The sequence below is a fragment of the Crinia signifera genome, chromosome 9, assembly GCF_055691185.1.
Source record: "Crinia signifera chromosome 9, ASM5569118v1, whole genome shotgun sequence".
Taxonomy (NCBI): domain Eukaryota; kingdom Metazoa; phylum Chordata; class Amphibia; order Anura; family Myobatrachidae; genus Crinia; species Crinia signifera.
This window is the reverse complement of record NC_139225.1, coordinates 68,737,652-68,758,853: the sequence shown is the minus strand read 5'-3', so window position 1 is coordinate 68,758,853 and position 21,202 is coordinate 68,737,652. Positions and strand designations below refer to the sequence as shown.

At 46.1% G+C, this 21,202-nt stretch overlaps 1 protein-coding gene across 1 annotated transcript in view; it reads right to left on the bottom strand.

Moving 5' to 3' along the window:
* NALF2 (NALCN channel auxiliary factor 2) overlaps nt 1-21,202 on the bottom strand; it is a 257,503-nt gene that overhangs the window by 24,372 nt on the left and 211,929 nt on the right. The window contains exon 2 of the mRNA XM_083159136.1: nt 860-1,031. Coding sequence (XP_083015262.1) covers nt 860-1,031 — 172 coding nt within the window. The remainder of the gene's footprint in view (nt 1-859; nt 1,032-21,202) is intronic.

Here is a 21,202-nt window from a genome sequence, read left to right as displayed (position 1 = left end):
ATGGTTCAACAAATAAACTAGGGCACTATAATGGGGATAACATTAACCCCTTGAGTGGTGGGTTTTGCTGGGGAAGCACAAACCTACCAGGGCAGGTTTGTCCTGCCCCAGCAAAACCCACCACAGAAAGCTGGAAGCAAATCCCCCCCCCCGCCCACCTCGCCTCCGCTCCGGCGTTAGTATGCCGGAGCTTCCCTGCTGCTGCTCTCACCCCAGCCTATGCTGCCTGTCACATTCAGCAGGGACGTCGGCGGCAGGCTGGGGGATGTTCTCGGCTCGGGAGGACTCGGGTGCCTGAGCGCTCCCGAGTCCCTCCGAGCCTGGCCGAGCATACCCGAGCCTCCCGCCGACGTCACTGTAAAATGAGTGACGGGCTGGCTGGCGGGTCAGGGAAGCTCCGGCGTACCGATCGCCGGAGCAAAGGTACTGGGGGAATGGAGTTGGTGATGGGGTGATGCACACCTGGACACCACTGGCGCGCACCTATTGTATAATAGTGGTATGCCCGTAGATTTTCCAGGATAGCCCGCTGCGGCAGCGCAGGTGAGCATGGAAAATCTCCGGGCATACCACTCAAGTGGTTAAATAAGGCACTACTATAGTTTAGAAAATAAACTAGGGCACTATTATTGGACAATACAATTAACAACTGCAGCAGAGACGAGCCTATCTACAAGCTTTGAGACAGGGAACCCTTTTTAACTGTTTCTATGGTGTCCACAAAGTTCTGGCTATGCTTCTGATTATATAGTACAAGTTTTTGCTGTAGAATTTGCTTCAGTATTGTTTTTTCCTTTGTAATTATGCTTGCTGGTCTGAATCTATTTCTATATGCAACACTATTCCCATTGGTTCTTACCTGTACAGATGAAGCCAGGTAACCCTCCATAAATTAGGTCGTCATTGTCAGGTAGTATGAAGGGACAGCGGGTTTGCACTTCCAGGCAGTACTGCTTGCAGGGAATGCCATTACGACAATGTCGCTGGGTCACATTAAAATACTCTGAGCACAGCCAGGCTTTGTAGACAGCCTGCATAAGAAGAAGAGAAATGATGAACAGTTAGTGAAGAATTATATTTTCACACATAAGAACATTTAAAAATAGCAGCCACTTTTTTGAAGCAATGGTTTTATTTTTATACATAAAAAAGCAAAATAAATAACCTGGCACTGGATTGAGTAGAAGGATAAGGAAATGCTGGATTACCAAAAACAACAGCGTGAAATGAGACCTGCGGACTTCAGTGTCAGACTGGGACAGGAAGGGGACCATGCTTAGAGGCTTGGCTAACCATTATTTAATGCAGTGATGGCTAACCTTGACACTCCAGCTGTTGTTGAACTACACATCCCAGCATTCCCTGCATCAGTTTTAGCATGGCCAAATATTAAAACTGTAGCATGGCATGCTGGGATGTGTAGTTCAACAACAGCTGGAGTGTCAAGGTTAGCATCACTGATTTAATGCATGGTCTGAGACCCTTGTTAATATATGTAGTAACTACTGCTTGTGCATTCATGGTAACTAATAACAGCATTGGACTGTAGAATAGCTGTATAATTCCAGTATGGAACCTGATCCCTAGCAGTGGAATGGGCCATACAGTGGCGTAACTAGAGAGGGTGCAGGGGATGCAACTGCTATGGGGCCCGGGGTCTTGGGGGGCCCGAGGACCCAGCAGTCTATCCCCTGCACCCTTTTGAAAGTTTTTATCTTTTAAAAAAAATCTGTAATGCGGACACTGCTTAATAGGAGTTCGGCACAGTGCTGTGTCTCCCTTCCTGGAGGAGGAGGTGTGGTCCTTTTAAGGTAGGCTGCTGCTGACACTGCCAGACTAGAGGGCGCTGCAGGCAGGGCTGGCTTCGTCAATTTGCAGCTCCTTCACATGAGGAGCGATTTTACACGGCGCAGGGACATCGGCAGGAGGGCAAGCGAGTGACTGTGTACCTTACACTGGCAGCAGAGGGAGATGGCCGCTTCTAGTTACAGTACACCCGTTGAAGAGCCCACAGAATCCAGGTAACTGGTTAGCGGTCTGTCTGGACAGCGAATGCTACTTCTATAACAAACAGACACTCCCTTTCTGTGCACCACTTGTTTTGCCCTCACCCCCCTGTAAGTGACAGCTTCCCCCTGGCTCTCCTGTGTGTGCCTGTAATCCCCCATTCCCCATGAAAATGACAGCTTCCACCCCCCCCCACCACTCCTCCAGCTTGATTTGAGGGGGCCTGTGACCCCGCCACCCTTGCAGGTGACAGGTGGCTTTCTTGCTGTGTGTGCTTGCAACCTCCTTCCCCCCATGCAAAATTACAGCTTAACCCCCCCTCCTCCAGCTTTCTCCTGTGTGCCTGCGATTTACCCCCCCACCCCCTCCAGGTAACAGCTCCCAGCTTTCTTGTGTGCGTACCTGAGATCCCCCTGTAAGTGACAGCCCTCCCGGCTCTTGTGTGTGTGCCTCCGACCCCCCCCCCTCTCTAACAGCATGGGGGGCCCCTATCAAATGTTGCTATGGGGCCCACAGACTTATAGTTACGCCCCTGGGGCCATAACTAGGGTGGAACGGAGTGTGCCATTACACATTGTACTGTAGGGTAGTGGATACTGATTGCAGCACTCGTCAATTATCTGTTTTAATTACTTTCATTTGTAGCTTCCCTTCTACCCTCTTTCCCTTCCGCCCCTGTCTCCTTCCCCTATCCCTTCATTCAGTAGCTTAACTGAAAATTGCGCCCCCTCACCGAATTTCGGCAGCGCCCCCCCAGTAAATATAACAAACCCCACCACCACCCGCCGCTGCCGATGCCCATGACCCTGTGCCCCCGTGCCTTACCCTCCGCTGCGGCCCGGGACCCGCAGATTTTGTCTGCCGTCCCGGCTCCCCTCCTGCCCTGGCTTCTGCTGGTATGAAACTGGACCATCACAAAATTACTGCCCCCATACAGCAGACAGTTTTAGAAAACTGTCTGCTGTATGGGGGAGGACATTTTAGGATGGTCCATTTTAATTTCAGCACTGCAGAAGCCAGGGCACGTGGGGAGCCGGGACCACTGCGCAGACAGGTAAATCTGCAGCACAGCGGCTTTACAATAGCCCTGCAGACCCCCAGCGCCTGCACTTACACAGTGCCCCCCTGCGACCAGGGGGTCTGGGGGCCTATTGTTACGCCACTGCCTCAATTTACCAATACCTATATACAGAGCCAGCCCTAAGCATTTTGATGCCCTAGGGCCTAGGCCATGGGTCTTCAAACTGTGGCCCTCCAGATGTTGTGGAACTACATGTCCCAGCATGCCCTGACAGTTTTGGCATGCTCTTATAGGAAAAAATGTGGCAATGCATGTTGGAACATGCAGTTTCACAACATCTGGAGGGCCACAGTTTGAAGATCCATGCCCTAGGCAAATTTTTTGTTGGTGCCCCCTAGCAGAAAGCACGCATTTGCCCCCATATGAAGAAGAAAAACATAGACCCCCACATTAAAATATTAAAACACGTACTGTAGATTTGTATTGAAAAAAAAAACACACGTGAAAATACAGATGTGACATCTAGCCTCAATATGCATCTTATTCACATTGCTATGCGAATAACACACACAAGCAGCTTCTGGCAATCAAAATTAAATGCGGCATGAGTACATTCTGTGCGCGACTGCATCTTCATATGAAGCTACAGTGTTTTCATATGTTTTAACTGCAGTCATACTGTCCTTTATGACATATATCCAGGATTCAAACACATCACCTGTAGTATTCATTTAGACACTCTATTTATTGAAGCCATTCTCTTGCAGTGTTCTATAAGTGTGTGTATGTCCCTTCCCCACAAGGGTGTTAACAATGTATTCTTATTGGAAAAATGGGGAGGGGTCACCAATTCTCTTTCTGGCACAGGGCACCAAGTCTAGTTACAGCTCTGAGGGTGGGGGTAGTTTTGCTGGAAGCTTTGAATGACTTGCACATCCCCAACAGATTGAAACACCAAACCACTGTATTTACTATTCAGCACTAGTGATGGTGCTTTGTAAACCACCATTTATTTATTAACAGGGTTTTAAATAGTGCACACACATTCCGCAGAGCTTTACAAATAATATTTGAACATTCAAATTAGTCCCTGTCCCAGTGGAACTTACAATCTATATTCCCTACCACATATACATTCTCGGTACTTATGTATTATCTGGGCTCCCATGTTAAATGCACCCCATTTTTTCATACCCCTACTATCCAACTATGCATGGAGTTGATTTTATATAGTGTGGCGAGCGCAGCGAGCCACCGCGCCCGAAGCGTGGTGAGCGCAGCGAGCCCCGCAAAGGGATGCGGTCTCATAAGAAAAACGGGAGCCCAGATATTACATAAGTACCACATTCTCACATATTTATTCTAGGGTTAATTTTGTTGGGAGCCAATTAACCTATCAGTATATTTTTGGATTCCACGTCCATCATTTTTTTTGTTGTGTGGTTTTGTCCTGTTTTCTTTACAGGGGTCTTACCCAAGCTACTATCAAACTGCATCTATCTGGCCAATCAGGAGAGGAATCAAATTCACTTATGAGAGCAATCATTATTTATTGAATAAGAAGGCCAATAACATTGACAATTCTCATGGGTTAATACTTAATGATACAATTATAATTAAACTTTGAGAGCAATATTATTAATTATTTACATGAATCGGGTAATAATAATAAGTAGTAAGAGCATATACTAGGTCACTTCAGTCCGCCATGCGCTCCACCCAGTCCAGCCCTGCATCTCTGCTCCTGCTTTGACAGCTGTACTAATGTGAACTCTACTGTAAGTCAAAGCCTGGTATAAATTATTCTACTGTTCTATTATATTGGGAATATAGTCAGTAGCTTGTAACATGAAAAATCAACAAAGTATTATTATTCTCTTATTTATATGATGCCGCAAGGGTGTCATGTTAGAACTCATAGCAGAGCTAATGTATTATTAGTTTCCCTGGGAGTATATGAAAAAGAGCAGCGTTGGTGGTAAGTGAAGATATAATGATAGGATAGAAGTCGGCTGAGGGAGGATTAATAAGAATAATAATACAGAATGAAGGGGTTAATATTGATGTAATATGAAGTGGTCCATGATGACTTTTGCCAGAGGTAACTGATAATTATCTCTTACCAAGGATCAGTGGCGGAACTTGCCGGTGGTGGTCCCAGGTGCAAAAATATAATTTGGGCCCCTTCCTCCACCCCAACCCAAGTCCACAATGCGCACCATGGCTGTGGGTGACAGGAAGACGCAGGGGGAGGCAGAGTGTGACAGAGAAAACAGTGGGTTATAGAAAGATGGTGACAGGGGTAGCAGTGGGCCCCTTAGTCCTCAGGGGCCCCGGTGCACTGCACCTGCTGCACCAATGGTTGTTCCACCTCTGCCAAGGATAGTTGTCGTCAGTCGCGTAACTACCGAGTGTGCAACTGCTATGGGGCCCGAGGCTTAGGGGGCCGGAGGGCCCGGCAGGCACTCCCCTGCACCCTCATGTAGTTTTTTTTTCCATTGTTTTTCACACTATGCTGTACAGCAGGGAGCAGGAGGTCTCTGGCAGCAGTATTGGTGTGCAGTGAGGAGCGGATCACAGTGAGGACTCACTCAGATGGTGACCCGGTGGCACAGCCTGGTCGCAGGGAGCAGGAGACCCAGCTGCGAGGCTTGGGCGAACCCCTATGCAGGGAGCAGGATACCGGGCACGGCACGGCCTGGACGCAGGAAGAAGGAGACCCGGCGGCAGCAGCGGCGAACAATGGAGAGGCCCAGTGGCACCGACTGTATAGCGGAGGATAGAGGCCCAGTGCTGCCGCCTGTACACGGGGAGCAAGAAGACCGGCGGGGCTGCCTGTACATGGGGAGAAGAACATCAGGCTGCGGCAGCAGCAGCGGAAAGCATAGGAACGGGTTACCAAGTGAGCATACCTGACACTATAGCTGTGTTGTGTATAGCTCTTACTATGGGTATGGTGGTTGGTGTGGGGGTTGGGGGCGGTGCGGAGGGGGTAAATTAGGGAGTACTCCCTCTTTCCTCCCTTAACTCTTTTTCTCCTTCCTGTGCTCCCTCTCCCCTGCTCAATCTCCTATTTTTCTCTCCACAATCCCCCTCTCCTCTTTTCATCTCCCCCTCCCCAGTCTCTACCTCCCATGCACTAGGAGGATAAAGGGCTCTGATTCAGAGGTACAGGTCTGCGCAGCCGCAAATATGCGCATGTGCACAGTGGCGTAACTAGATTTTTTGCTATCAGCAGCGACCGCCCCCTCTCCCCCTAGACCTCCCACCCACCTTCCCAAGTGAAGTTAAACCCCCCCTTACCCCTCCGCATGCCGCCGCCGCCGCATTCAGGGTCCCGCAGTGCAGCTGCAGATCTATATTTACGCCACTGCATGTGCAAACTCCCTGTGCAAACACATTCGGCGAGGAGGGAGGGGGTGGGAGCAGGGGAACACCCAGCGTTTAATGGTCATCTTCATTAAAAATGCTGGGTATTCCCTGGGAAAGCAGGCGAGTCGCTATCTGCGTGGGGCGGGCGGCTGACGTCACATGATGTCAGTACTACCCCCTTTTCAGCCATCTCTGTCCAGGATAAAAGAAAATATAGACTTACAGTTGGAGCCACCCTCAGCATTGCCGAGCGCTCGCCAGATCCCACTAGCTGGCGAGCACAGGCGGAGGGCGCGATATGCAGGCCGGCGGGTGGGGACTCGTGAGCGGCTCACTTGCTCGTGTGTCCCTGTGAGCAAAGCAGTGGGGAGTGAGAACAGGGGGCTTCCCAGCCCATCTGCGCTTCAAGGAGACCGGCAGGGCTTCCGACAGAATGGTGCACACAAGCATCTCGTGTACACGTGGCCCATTCTGTTGGACTCTGGCGGGTGGCGGGGGACTGCGCATGGCGATAGAATCTAATGAGAGCGGCTCCATCTGTACTTTTAATGCATGGACAGAGGAAAAATTCATGATTTTTTATCTGGGCGGCCGCATGCAAATGAATGAGTTCACGTTCTAGCATGCTTGCGAGGGGATTCTGGCAAACATACGCAGTCTAGCCAACAGGTCTGAATCAGGCCCAAAGAGTGGGACAATGGGATGAAGAAGAGGATTAAGAGCCTAATTCAGACCTGATCACAGGACAAATTTGTTCTCAAAATGGGCAAAACCATGTGCACTGCAGGTGGGGGAAATATAACATGTGCGGAGAGAGTTAAATTTGGGTGGGGCGTGTTCCAACTGAAATCTAAATTGCAGGGTACTTCTTTACTTTCACGGCGCCACTAGATAGGACAGATAGGATACTAGATAGGATACGATTTTGTATGCAATTTGACATAAGATATCGCATAAGATATAGGATAAGATTTACTATCCATTTCATTACCCCACTATCCACTAGGGCGTGGAGTTGATTTTATATAGCGTGGCGAGTGCAGCGAGCCACCGAGCCCGAAGCGTGGTGAGCGGACACGGAATGTATTTTATGGAATTGCATGCAAATGGCATGCAATATTGGGGACTTGCTTTGAAACAACATCCGTGTCCGCTCGCCACGCTTCGGGCTCGGTGGCTCGCTGCGCTCGCCACGCTATATAAAATCCACTCCACGCCCTAGTGGATAGTGGGGTAATGAAATGGATAGTAAATCTTTTCCTATATCTTATGCGGTATCTTATGTCAAATCACATACAAAATCGTATCCTATCTAGTATCCTATCTGTCCTATCTAGTGGCGCCATGAAAGTAAAGAAGTACCAATTGCAGTGTAAAAATAAAGCAGCCAGTATTTACCCTGCGCAGAAACAATGCATGTTACATCTGCCCCACCTGCAGTGTACATGGTTTTGCTAATTTTGAAAACAAAATTGTCCTTCAGTCAGGTTTGAATTATGCCCTAAGGGCGATGGAATGTGGGGGGCTGCCCAGCAAATAAATAAATTGCCAAGCCCTGTAAAAAGTTGCAGTTTAGTGTACAGCTTATGATTAGTATATACTGAGAGTTCATACCACAAAAACAAAGGCAGACTATTGCAGACCGTTGTCTAAAAAGAGATTTTCACAGTATGTCAGTGAAGTAAACAGAAGTGATGAAATGCCCCCTAGTGGAAATATTTGTTAAATATACAACATGATGCAGATTGCACAGCATTGGCTGTACTCTCTTATGGTCTCTATATATGTACAGGTAGGACACATTATTTAAACAGCTGCATATGTTAAACAATGAGCAAATATACAATTTTTAGTGCCTTAGAGGTTGCTTTTTGGACCTTAATCGCTCTCTCTATTCCCTTCAGAACTATGCCATTTTTTGAGTATATGTGTATATATTATAATTTGCTATGGTCTGTCCTATTTGCACTGGGGCCCCATGACTCCCACTGTAACGACAACCAGACCTTTGAGAACAGAGGAGGTGAACCACTCAAATCTGCAGGTGTCGGGAAGAGAGTACGTTTAAGCAAGGACCGAACAAGGAGAAGGGATTGGTACTGTATATATACCAAGGTAAACCAGCATATGCTGGCAGTGGCGGATTCAGGGGGGGGGGGGGGGGGCACCCGGGCACGTGCCCCCCCTGTCACTTCACTGGTCCATATCGGTCAATCGATTCCAGAGATATTGCGTGTAAACCAAGTTTATATTTTTGAAATGTAATTTCATGGCTGTTCATGTTCTTTGAGGGCAGATTACTCTGGAACCAAACGTTCCAGTTTCACTGGACCAAATTCATTCAAAGCCCACTCAAAAGTTCTTCAATATGATACTTGTCTCATGTAAATGGGTCAGTTGGTTCCGAAGATATAGCCGGTTAAATTAGATAACTGGTTAAAGGGGGGAGGGGTGGGTTTCTCTCCCCCTCACACCAGAAAATACAGGGACTAGGCTGGTGTAAAAGGGGCCAACCTGGGAATGCATTTTCTGGTGTGAAAGGGGTATTATTTTAAATAGCCGGGTCCTGCAGTGCTCTGAATACAGCCAGGCTCTGCCACTGTCAGTGGCTATCACTTCTGCCTGGCGGCAGCTGTCCCCATTTACCGTGAGCATGTATTCTCCCTTGGCAATGAGCATGTAATCCCACATGGCAATAAGCATGGAACCTCTGGCAATGAGCTTGGAACCCTTGGCAATGAGCATGTAGATAAGCAGCACTTATGAAGCATAATTTTAATAGGCCTTATGGTGTTTGGCATAATACAAAATGGACATAATGGCGTGTAACTTAACGTGTAATTGACATTATGGTGTAAATGTTTAATGGGCGCCTTTGGTGGACAATGTCCCTGTTTATGAAGCGTATTGTGAAGTTTGGCTTAATCTGTCTGACATTATGTGAATTCTGGCTCAATCCGTGTGGCATTATGTGAATTTTGGCTCAATCCATTTGGCATTATGTGAATTTTGGCTCAATCCATGTGGCATTATGTAAATTTTGGCTCAATCCATGTGGTGGCATTATGTGAAGTTTGGCTCAATCCGTATGGCATTTTATGAATTTGGCTCAATCCATGTGGCATTATGTGAATTTTGACACAATCCATGTGGCATTATGTGAATTTTGGCTCAATACATTTTGGCATTATGTGAATTTTGGCTCAATCCGTGTGTTATTATGTAAATTTTGGCTCAATTCGTGTGGCATTATGTGAATTTTGACACAATCCATGTGGCATTATGTGAATTTTGGCTAATTCCATATGGCATCATGTGTAAGGGGCAAGTATAATGGGATCTAGTAATTTGTTGCATAATGTGTAGAAGTTGTATATGGTGTTGTACACTACACTCAAGGACACGCCCCCTGTTGAGTGGCTACATAGTTACATAGTAGGTAAGGCTGAAAAAAGACTTGCGTCCATCTAGTTCAACCTAGTTCAACCCCCTTTTCCAGAGCGCACCTTGGCGTGCGCACAACTACATCCTTCACTTTTGTCGCCATGGTGGGCCTGCGTACTTTAAATGCCAGGGCCTATTTTTAATCCCATTCCCACCCTCTCTCTGCCGCTCTCTTAGCATGTACACTGGCATCACTAACACCGCCCCTCCCCCACCTAAACCCTCTTTTATCATGGTGCCCCCCCTGTCATTTTATCCTGGATCCGCCCCTGTATGCCGGGACCCTTTACAAGTATATAGATATACAGAGAATGTTACAGGGTTAATAGGATTTCACTGTTTAACCACATAACAGAATTTCAGCATAGATCCAGTCCAGGTTTTGGTTTGAGTTTAGGAATCAACTGAAACCAAGTTAATTAGCTGCCTTTAAGAATGGTTTCTGAGGTCATATATAGCACTCCTGGTGCTGGACTAGCAGCATACTTGCCTACTTTTGAAAACTAGTTTCAGGGAGATTATAGTTGGTAGTAGAATTTTGCACGGCGCCCCATTGAGGGGGTGTGTCATGCTCCACCAAAAGGGCGTGTCTAATTCCATATATGGAGAGATTGTGAAAAGAGATTGTGAACGTGGCACCTAGAAGCGTGGGTATGTACTGCTACATCTGAGAGGAATCTTTAAAATGACTTATATACAAATGTAGATGAGCCCCAAAGCAGTTAGTAAGAGATACTATAATTGCTGGGAAATGGTGCTGATGATTCATTGTAAATTTATCTGCCTCTCATTCCTTTTTTCCCCAAATATGTAACAGTGTAATGTGGGCTAGGTGAAATGAGGGAGATTGCTAGACTTATGAGGGAGAGAGGAAGATTGCTGTTATTTCAGGGAGTCTCCTGCAGAATGCAGGGGGGGTAGGCAACTATGACTAGCAGGCCAGGCGATAGGCTGGGGGTCCGGGATTACCGTTTTAGTCATTGGATTTGTAACTGTAGAATGCAACACTGTAACCCAGTGGTTCCCAAACTTTTTTGAATCACGGCACCCCAGAGTATCTTTTTTTTTTTTCACGGCGCCAATAGGATAAAAAAGTTTAGTATTGAGAACTTTAGAAAACTATATTAAATGATATAAAGGTGAGGGACAGGATTCCCTTATGTTTGTTCACATAGTTTATATTTACAGCCACGAGCACTGGTTTTGACTATTTCAATGACTATAAATAATTTGCATTGCTCCTGAACCACTAACTCGAAGTACCCCTGCAAGGGTCCCGAAGCACCCCAGGGTGCCTAGGCACACAGTTTTGGAACCACTGCTGTAACCTGTAACTGCTGAAATCCAGGTGAATGTCCTAACTGCTGACAGAAATAAAGTTGCTGTTTGAACTTTTACCCAGTCTACTGTATGTGATCCGTGTCCTTATAAATATTTATAGCGAACTCCACACTTGGCTTCTGGAGCTGCGGTTTGGCATCCATTCTGTACATTACATGTTTCAGTGAAAGATGGCCTGGGTACATGCCCAAAAATATGAAAGCCAGAAGATACATTTTATAGTAAATAGGCAGAAGTAAGAGAAACATGAGCAGAATAAACACTATTTCCCCTGCATTGTAAAATTGGCCGTATTGAGAAAGTTGGGGGGGGGGGGGGTAGGTGGTACTAATACTTGGAGAGAGAAAATGGATGAGGATGAAGTACAGTCGATCAGCACCTACCTGCTATGTTACAAGTTGGAGTTGTCTCCATCCACTTTATCTCTGAAGATTAGTACATAGATCTCTTAGGACTTTGTAATGCAGTTTCTTTATCAAAAGGGTAGGTATGTGGGATATTTTTCCAACAAGCAGTAAGCCTGAGACAGAAATGTACAGAGCTGTATTGAGGAGATATGTTGCCTCGGGCCTCCAGCCTGTTAGGGTCCCCCTGTACCTGCCACCAAGAGATGCATCAGAGATGCCAGGGCCACCCGCTCCCTCTCTGTAGTGAGTTCATTACAGAGGAATCAGCAGATTTGTCACGTTATAGTCTACAATTTACTCAATAAATCGTGAAAAAAATATGTGTACATAGAAGTACAACCAAGAAATGAAAGTAGGATTAAAAAATAAATTCTGATTCAAACTGATAATTGTTTGGATGGGGGTGGGTTGCGAAACAAATCTATAGGTGGAGGGGGTATGGATATTGTGGGCATAATTTATGTTTGGTACACCTACAGGGGGTCCCCAGTTGATGCGAAATTTTCACTACAGTGTCACCGTAGGGGGATTTCCAATTGGGGTTCAGGTGGTCTTTTAGGGACCCCTTTACAATCCCGTTGGTCTCTTCTCCTGGAGCCTACGGTCTCCCTCAGTGATTGACTATCATTAAGGGAGACCGTAAGCTCAAGGAGAAGAGACCTACAGGATTGTAAAGGGTCCCTGAAAGACCACCTGGACCCCAATTGGGAATCCCCCTATGGTGACACTGTGACCGTGACACTGTAGTGAAAATCCCATCAATTGAAGACCCCTGTAGGTGTAACAAACACCAATTATGCCCACAATATCCATACCCCCACCTATAGATTTGTTTCAAAACCCACTCCATCCAAACAATTATCAGTTTGAATCAGAATTATTTTTTAATCCCACTTTCATTTCTTGATTGTACTTCTGTGTACACTTACATTTTTTTCACAATTTATTGAGTAAATTGTACACTTTGTAACATGGTAATTCTTTTTCTCAGTCTTATTCTTCAACTTCTTACACTCAAACCTTATCAATGCACCCATTGATGATTGTGATGGCTGGATCAGTGGATTGGCCTGGCGGGTGTAGGGAAGAATTTGGCCCATTGCACCCATTCCCAGTGGGGCATTACAGTGGTGCGGGTAGTGTGCGTCGTGTCATGATATCATGTGGCCAGGCCCACGGACCTGCTCCCACACTCAGGGGCTGCCCCACTGTTTGGTAGAGATGCCCGGTGCATGTGCTTTACAGATCCCCAGACCTCAGAGACTGCTGCAGGCAGGTTCGGTGAGGGGAGTGGCAGTGGCAGGGAACAGTGAATTTTTAATTTAATTATGGCGCGGTAAGTAACGCCCACCCGGTCCCCACGCACTCAGCGCCTGTAATTACACACCCTAGAAACTGTACCATTGAAAGTATAGAAATGGAGGTGTGGTCACGTCCCTTTCTGATTTTGTACTGATTTCTGACCCTCAGATGTTGGAGGGTATGTCATCGTTGCTAAATTTCAGGAGTGGGTATGGAATTCAACAACACATACAAGTTATCAACTCAGGAGCGTTGTGTTTCAAACAACAACACCACACTTTATTTCATTGCCGTCATTGAGTATCAATGCAAACACATTCTAACATTATGGTGGAATCTATAACAAATTACAATCTTAGGTCTTTGGCACAGCATACTGTAAGATGACATTTTTCAGCAATTTTAGAAATAAAGAAACCCCAAGGTTTTCCCGGGCAACGCCGGGTGGGTCAGCTAGTATATAATATAATAGATAATATATATATAATATATAATCAAGATAGAAATATATCCAACAACAACAAAAGAGACATTTGGGAGAGTGGGACAGTGAAAAGAAGAAACATTGCACCGTTGCTTAGTATCGTCTGCACACAAAGTCAAATACATCAGGCTGTCTTCACCTAGCAACAGTCTACAGCAGAGTGTCTGCTATAGTAACAAAAACTGGCTGATGATATCACTACAGTATTACAAATATGCATAGAACTGAACAGCATTTCTTGCAATAGTAGCCTTTTTAGTGTATGAAGACACCTGGGTTAACTATTTATTTTGTGTCAATGGGCCAGATGTATCAAGCTTTCTCTAATGTTTGTTATATAATGTTTCCCACTTCTACCATAATGCTGAGAAGCAGGGACAGTATTCGCCCTAATGTATTATCTTTAGGTTAGTGAGTAACGATAATCATTAACTCACCTCTTTTCCTTAGGTTTTTTTTTTGTGTCTCCAAGATAACACCCCATGGTCTCTGCATTGCACATGTGTGCCCTCTGGCCGCATCTCCCCCTGCCTCTCGGGCAGCTTCCTGTACTAAGTTGTGCCTCCTGCAGCAGCTCCGTTTCCATGTCATTTTTGCTCTCGCAGCAGCTCCCCGCCCTTCTGATTGGAGCAGCTGCACCCTGCACCAGGTCTGTGGCTGCAGCTCCCTGTCCCCCCGGTCACAGTACCTGCTTCCCTGGGCTGCAGCAGCTGCACCTAGTCCCCCTGCCTATTGTACTTTTTCCTTGTCCCCCTGTCCACATCTGCAGCTACCATCCCCCTGCTCCGGCTGCAGTGCCGCGGCTGCTGCTCTACATTCTCCGATTCTGCAGCCGGCTGCAGCTCAATCGCCCCAGCCGCTGCTTCCTGTGTCCCCTCAGACGCTGCTTCCTGCCCCACCTTGCCCGAGGCAGCTCTTCCCCGTTCCCCCAGACGGTGTAGCTGCTTTCTCTGGCCATGGCAGCTGCCCCCTGCCCGCAGCAGTCGCCCCCCAGACCTGCTTTCCCTGACCGCAGCAGCTACCCTCGTACATGGTAGCTGCTTCCCCTGCCTGTGGCAGCAGCCCCTGTCTCCCTGACCGGCCGCATATAAATCTTTAATAAAAAAAAGAAAGCTCAAAATCACTGCAACGCCAGCCCGGGGCTGACGAACAGGACACGGCTGGGCTTATCGTCTGGGAAGGCAATAATACATTGCCTGAGACATAAAAATGAATAACTAAAACCTAGAAAACAGCACCTGAACGTTAAACTCAGGGCTGCCTCAGGGGGACGTTAACAGCCCTTTCCATACATAAGGACAAGCCGATAAATCACAGCTTTTACTAGCGTTAGTGCAGAAAAAGCACTTAACGCTTCTTAATACATCTGGCCCAATGTGTAGGACTGATATAGAAAGTTAAAACACACATGGGGTGACATTTTAGAAGATGAAAGATTCAGAAAGTGAGAGATTTGGTAAGGAATCTCCAGTTTTTTAAAGTGCCAATCATTTACACTGCAAAATCAAACTGGTTAGGAAGTGTAAATGATTGCCGCTTTAAAAAAAAAAAAACAACAACGAGATTTCTTACCAAATCTCTCACTTTGTGAATATCTCATCCTGTAAAATTTTCCCCAATGTATTTAAACTTTATCAACTTAACTAGATAATATTTTATTTAAAAACCCACTTAGACACTGTGAGGTTTTTATTAATTGATTGAATTAGATTAAGAATCTCTATATAAACGACATCTAACGTATTTAAAAAATAAATAAATGAATATGTGTATGCTTATGATGGAGCAGGAAGTCTCCCACTGCAGAAATAAGGCAGCCCACAATCACAGTGCAATCTTCCTTTTGACCTTATTCTAGGCCACATGCAACGTTGTGAATCTCGCCTATAAGTTCCATGGATTTGCATGGAGGATGAGAATGTGTATGCAGAGGTGAATTAATTGCTCTGGTTCATCTCATTTATTTTCTGGGTGCAGCTTCACTTACTAGCATTAGAAGTTATGTAGCTTAGAAATCACAGTTGCATTAGAGTACAATTCGGAATCAGGCCCTGGGCTCACCCTCTCCACCCTTTTACTGCCTCTCTAAAGCCATTTACACAAGGTGCGATTTGGACTAAATGGAGCTGTGAGGGGAAGCACCAGGGCCAGTCTACGTAGCAACACTTCCCCAAACTCGAATGTGCTCCCCACTTTCTCATAACCACCTGTACTGCTCTCATGAGACCAGGACATTGATGACTTTATGAAAATGTCTCCCCCCCACACAGCGTACATCCACCCCACCATGTGGTATTCCTGTAATGTGTACCTCTGCAGTGCTGACCTATGCAGTACACCCAGATGGTTGCCTCAGGTGGTTTCTCTGTGGGCAGGATGTGGGTCCTGTGGATGTTTCTGTCCAGGGTTTATCATACGGGTGCCGGACGGGGTCCGTACAGTCGGGATCCGGACAGTCGGGATCCCGACAGTCATTAACCCGATGTCGGGATCCCGACTGTTGAAATACCGACGCACAGGTTCCTGATGGCCACCGGCTATTCTACCTCGTGGGGGTACACGACCCCCATAGAGGGAGAATAGAATAGGTGGCGAGCATATCTGACTTCAAAGCAGTGGTCCCCATCCAAGCCTGTTAATTGCTCTTTCCAGTCAGATATTTCAGGTTCTGTCTGACAGAGTTTTTCTGAGGGCATATTCCAAAAGCTGGGACTCTCTCCCTTTGATGGACACTAGTAGCTTGTCTTTACTTTTCCCAGAGATATCAGCCTTCCAGCAGCTGGTTACTGCTCCAGCTCCACACACCTGGTATGTAGTTTTATATTCTCGTTGGCAGATTGCTCTGCCTCCTGAACTCTCATCCCCTAGTACCATTTGGTAGGTGGGATTCTCTAGAAATCTATTTCCAGGAACTGGAGATATCTGCAATCAAGCAAGCTGTCCTCCCCCCAGAAAATTATGAATAATAAGCCCACTCCACTATACACCCATCCTCTGCATATTAAACATCCTCTACCACCCTGGAAGTTACGTATCAGGGCCCCTTCATTCAGCCCAATGCCCTCTTCTCCCACCTCATCTGCCACCATCTGGCAGTGAAGGGGTAATTAGTGTAAATTACTGATCCAGGCCCTACATGCTGAGCGGTTGATATACAGTTATACCCCCTACCACCTGCGGGACATAAAAGCTTCTGCTCATAGCACCCCCCACCCCTACCGCTGGAGGATCGGTCGGGCCCCAATACATTGCTATGCCCAGGGGTCTACACTGCTGTTGACGCCCCTGTATATATATATATATATATATATATATATATATATATATATATGTGTGTGTGTGTATACATATATATATGTATATATAGCGGATCCAAGGGATGGTCGGCACTCCATATAGCACAACAGAAAAAAGCCGGGTGCCCAGCCAGGAGAAGAGGGTGAGACTCGCTCCAATATACAGGTACAGAATGGGTGGCACTCCAGAAATAAAGACAGAAGTCACAGGTGGTGTTCCAACGTTTTAAATGTTATTCCAACATTTTTCATCACCACACCCTGATGAAAAATGTTGGAATAACATTTGAAACGTTGGAACACCACCTGTGACTTCTGTCTTTATTTCTGGAATGCCACCCGTTCTGTACCTGTATATGTATATATATATATATATATATATATATATATTTTTTTTTTTTTATTATTATAATTATTGGTTCTTATGTATTTGTAGGGCGCCCACTAAGCAAATAGCTTAGTGTGCTATTCTGCGTAAGAAAATCGAATCGCATACAATGTGATTTTCCTATGTAATTTATTCACTGCTCTCTGGCCTTGAGCGGTGCAATGAGATCGCATCGCATGCAAAAAAAAAAAATTGCATGCAATTTCCCTACGGTACCGTACGTATGTTAATTGGGCGCCCTGCTAATACATAAGTACCTTATTATTTATATACATTTGGTCTATCTATAATATTTTAACTGACCCAGCATATACTGGGTCACCTAAGTGTCCATCATTTGCTCCGCCCTCTCTGGAAACTCCCTTCTGAAAATCCTGCGTTTGCCCCTGTACCACACCATATACCACTTCTACACATTATGCAACAAAATAGTAGACCCAATTGCATACCTCCCAACATATGCAGGCAGGCCGGCGGGAAATTTTAGGGGAGTGGCCTGCCAAAAAGGGGGCGTGGTCTCTAACCGTGTTGCTGATGCAAGGCCATTCCCCCATTTTCGATGCTATGGGGGCATTCTCAGCAGCTCCGTGAGCTGCTGGCTATGCCCCCAGCCCCTCTGGCTGCAAGAATAGATGCTGTGCGGATGACAGCATCCCGTGGGAGGGAAACGGGAACGTCCCAAAAAAACGGGACATTCCCGCGGTAAGCGGGACAGTTGGGAGGTATGCCATTATACTTGGCCCTTAGACATGATGCCAAACGGAATGAGACAAAATGCACATAATGCCACACAGATTAAGCCAAAAATTCACATAATGCCACACAGATTGAGCCAAAATTCACATAATGCTACACGGATTAAGCCAAAATTCACAATGTGTTCCAGAAACAGGAACTGCACTGTAATGTTCATTACACGTTAAGCCACACACCATAATGTCCATTACGTATTATGTCAAAAACCGTAATGCTTATTACAAATTATGCTGCATAAGTGCTGCTTATCTATATACTCGTTGCCATATGGGATTACATGCTCGTTTCCATGTGGGATTAAATGTTCATTGCCAGGGGCTCTATGCTCTTTGCCATGTGGGATTATAGGCTCCTTACCATGGGGGTTACATGGACAATGCCAGGGGAAATACATGCTCGTGGTAACTGAGGGATAGCTGCCGCGGGGCAGAAGTGACAGCCGGGCAGAGAGCGGGGGGCTGCCAGGCTGTATTCAGGGAAATGGAAATCCCAGTTATTTGAAATGAAAGCATTGACAGCCAGGCAGAGAGCAGTGGGCTGCCTGGTTGTATTTAGAGCACTGCACTGCAGGACCTGGCTATTTGAAATATTGCGATGCTGTCTGTCAGAGCCAATTGGAGATCGCGGTCCATCAGTAGTGGTGGCTCCTGATTGGCTGCAGGGACGTGAGTGAGCAGATCCGGCAGCATGAGATTTCAAATAGCCAGGACCTGCAGTGCAGTGTTCTGAATACAGCCAGGCAGCCTGCCGCTCTCTGCCTGGTTGTCAATGCTTTCATTTATTTCCGGCAGCAGATGTTCCCCCCCCCGTTACCGCAAGCGGCAGCTCAACAGGTGGGCCGGCCCTGCATGCCCGGCAGGAAAAAGACTTGTCAGAAATGACAGGGGTGGGGTGGGGGGATTAGGGGCACGTGCCTCCCCCTGAATCTGCCACTGGCTGCACATAAGAAATATAGGGGTAGATGTATGATGCGGTGATTGAGGAAAAGAAGTGATAAGGTGCCTGGTACTTTATCACCGGCCAATCAGCTCCTGACTGTTAAGTTACAGACTAGGTTTAAATAGGGATAGTTAGGAGCTAATTCATTGGTGATAAAGTCCCTGGCACTTTATCACTTCTCCTCCCTTATCACTGATTCATACATCTATCCCCATAGGACCTTATTCTGGTTGACACGCAGCACTGCAAAGTTCACAGCGCTGCATGTTTTTTTAAGACACCAGTCATTCACACAGAATGCCGCCACGCATTCGCAGGGCGAATTCGCCTGCACGGCTGCGACTGGATGTTTTGCATAAACAACCATTCGCAGCCTATGGGGCGACACCCACATCATTCGGCACCCACGTCATCAGGGCATTAGCATGAGAATGCTCAACATTTTCATGTGAACGCCCCTGAAACGCTGGGCATTCCCATGGCTGCATCCCCCGGCCACAGTGTTGTGTGCGAGCGCCCGGCGAACACACTGTATGCACAGAAATGCGAATTAGCTTGGGAGCATGTCAACCACAATAACCACCATGTAGTGCATGCTACTAGACCAGATAATAATATGGGGCCTACACACAGGGCAATTTTAATGACATTTTCTAAGCAATCTAAGTAGATGAATGCCCCTCCAACGCTCTGTGCTGGTGCTCGATAACGATATACGGCCTCACATGTCGCTATCGCCAGGCGATTAATATCCAGCATGCTGGATAAATCCAGTAATATTGCCGGGCAGGGCCAGTATTCTCAATGGAGAACACTGGTCCTGATAGATCACTCAGCACACAGAACTGAGTGCCGAGCGTTGTGAGCGCTCTAGAATTGCTCAGAACGTTCAGCAAATCTGCCCGTGTAGGTCCCTTTACATTCTGACAGGTAACGACAGTAAAAATAAAATAAATTTATATATCTATATCTATATATCACACTCACCAATAGTCAACGTAAGGGGTGCCCAAAGGTTACACCGTGGTGTGCGAAATACAGTCCAATTATCCAGTTATGGAACAGAGCACTCGCCAAATGAGTTTTATATAAAAAAAACTTTTTGTTTATTTGAAAAAAGAAAAAGTAGCTGACAGCTCCCGGAGACCCAGGTCTGGATGGACCTTTAGGACTGCTGACTCCTTTTTCACCTGAAGTGTTGTTAACCTTTTTCCTTGAAAAAGATCCTAGAAAGGATCGAAACGTCTGATCTGTTTGCTGACAGCTTCACTTGGTATGTTAAAAACTATTTTTCTTTTTTTCAAATAAACAAAATTTTTTTTTTTACATAAAACTCATTTGGCGAGTGCTCTGTTCCATAACTGGATAATCTACAGTTTACAAGCCAAGTCGTGAAATTTTACATACTGTACGAGAGTGTTAACACACGGGCAAGGCAACTAAAAAATCTTTAAATCAAAATGAATTACTGTCAATTTTTAATTAATTAAAAATCAAATTTTTTGTTTTATGCTTATTCCGATTTCCAAGATCATCAATCACACCTAGCACCCCTAGGGGTGAGGCAGCAGCACAGATTATTTCAGCAGACAGCATAACTCCAGAATGGCTGGAGCAATTTACACCAAACTTGGTACACATATGACTTACAATCTGTGAACAAACACTGTGGGTGTAACATACTCCTAGCACCCCTAGGGGTGAGGCACCAGCACAGAGTATTTCAGCAGACAGCATAACTCTGGAATAGCTGGCGCAATTTACAACAAACTTGATACACAAATGACTTCTTATCTGGGAACAAACACTGTGGGGGTAAGACACCTGTAACACCCCTAGGGGTTAGGCAGCAGCACAGACTATATCATGACATGCATGATATGTCAGTGATGACAGTGCTGCATGTGATAGGGACAGTGAGAGATGATGTGAGGAGTGGAATGGAGATAGCATGAACCCACACATTGAGAGTTATGTGGTGACAGTAGCAGGGTACCTAGCAGCACAGAGTACATCAGGACATGCTTATTGTGCTGTGCTCAAAATGAACAAACAACTAATGTTATGTATACTGTGTGTTTAATATTTAAATTGCCTTTTGTAAACAAACAATCTTAAAATCCCGGGCAACTCTGGGTACTCCAGCTTGTGTATATATATATATATATATATATATATATAGGGAATGTACTCCAAGGCAAAAAGCCCTGGAAATGAAGAAGCGGCACTCTCCGGATTTGTGAAGTCAATAAGTCTTTAGTGCGTCACAAAGAAATTGCAACATAGTCGTCAACGTTTCAAGGCTAGTGTGCCTTTTCATCAGGACGAAATGAAGTGCTGCTAGTGCTGTGCAAATAGAAGAATGCAGAGAAACAAAACCAAGGTACCTTATATGCCTGTGTGTGCTCGTGGAGCGTGCATTCACCGGTATCCAAGCGTGTCACT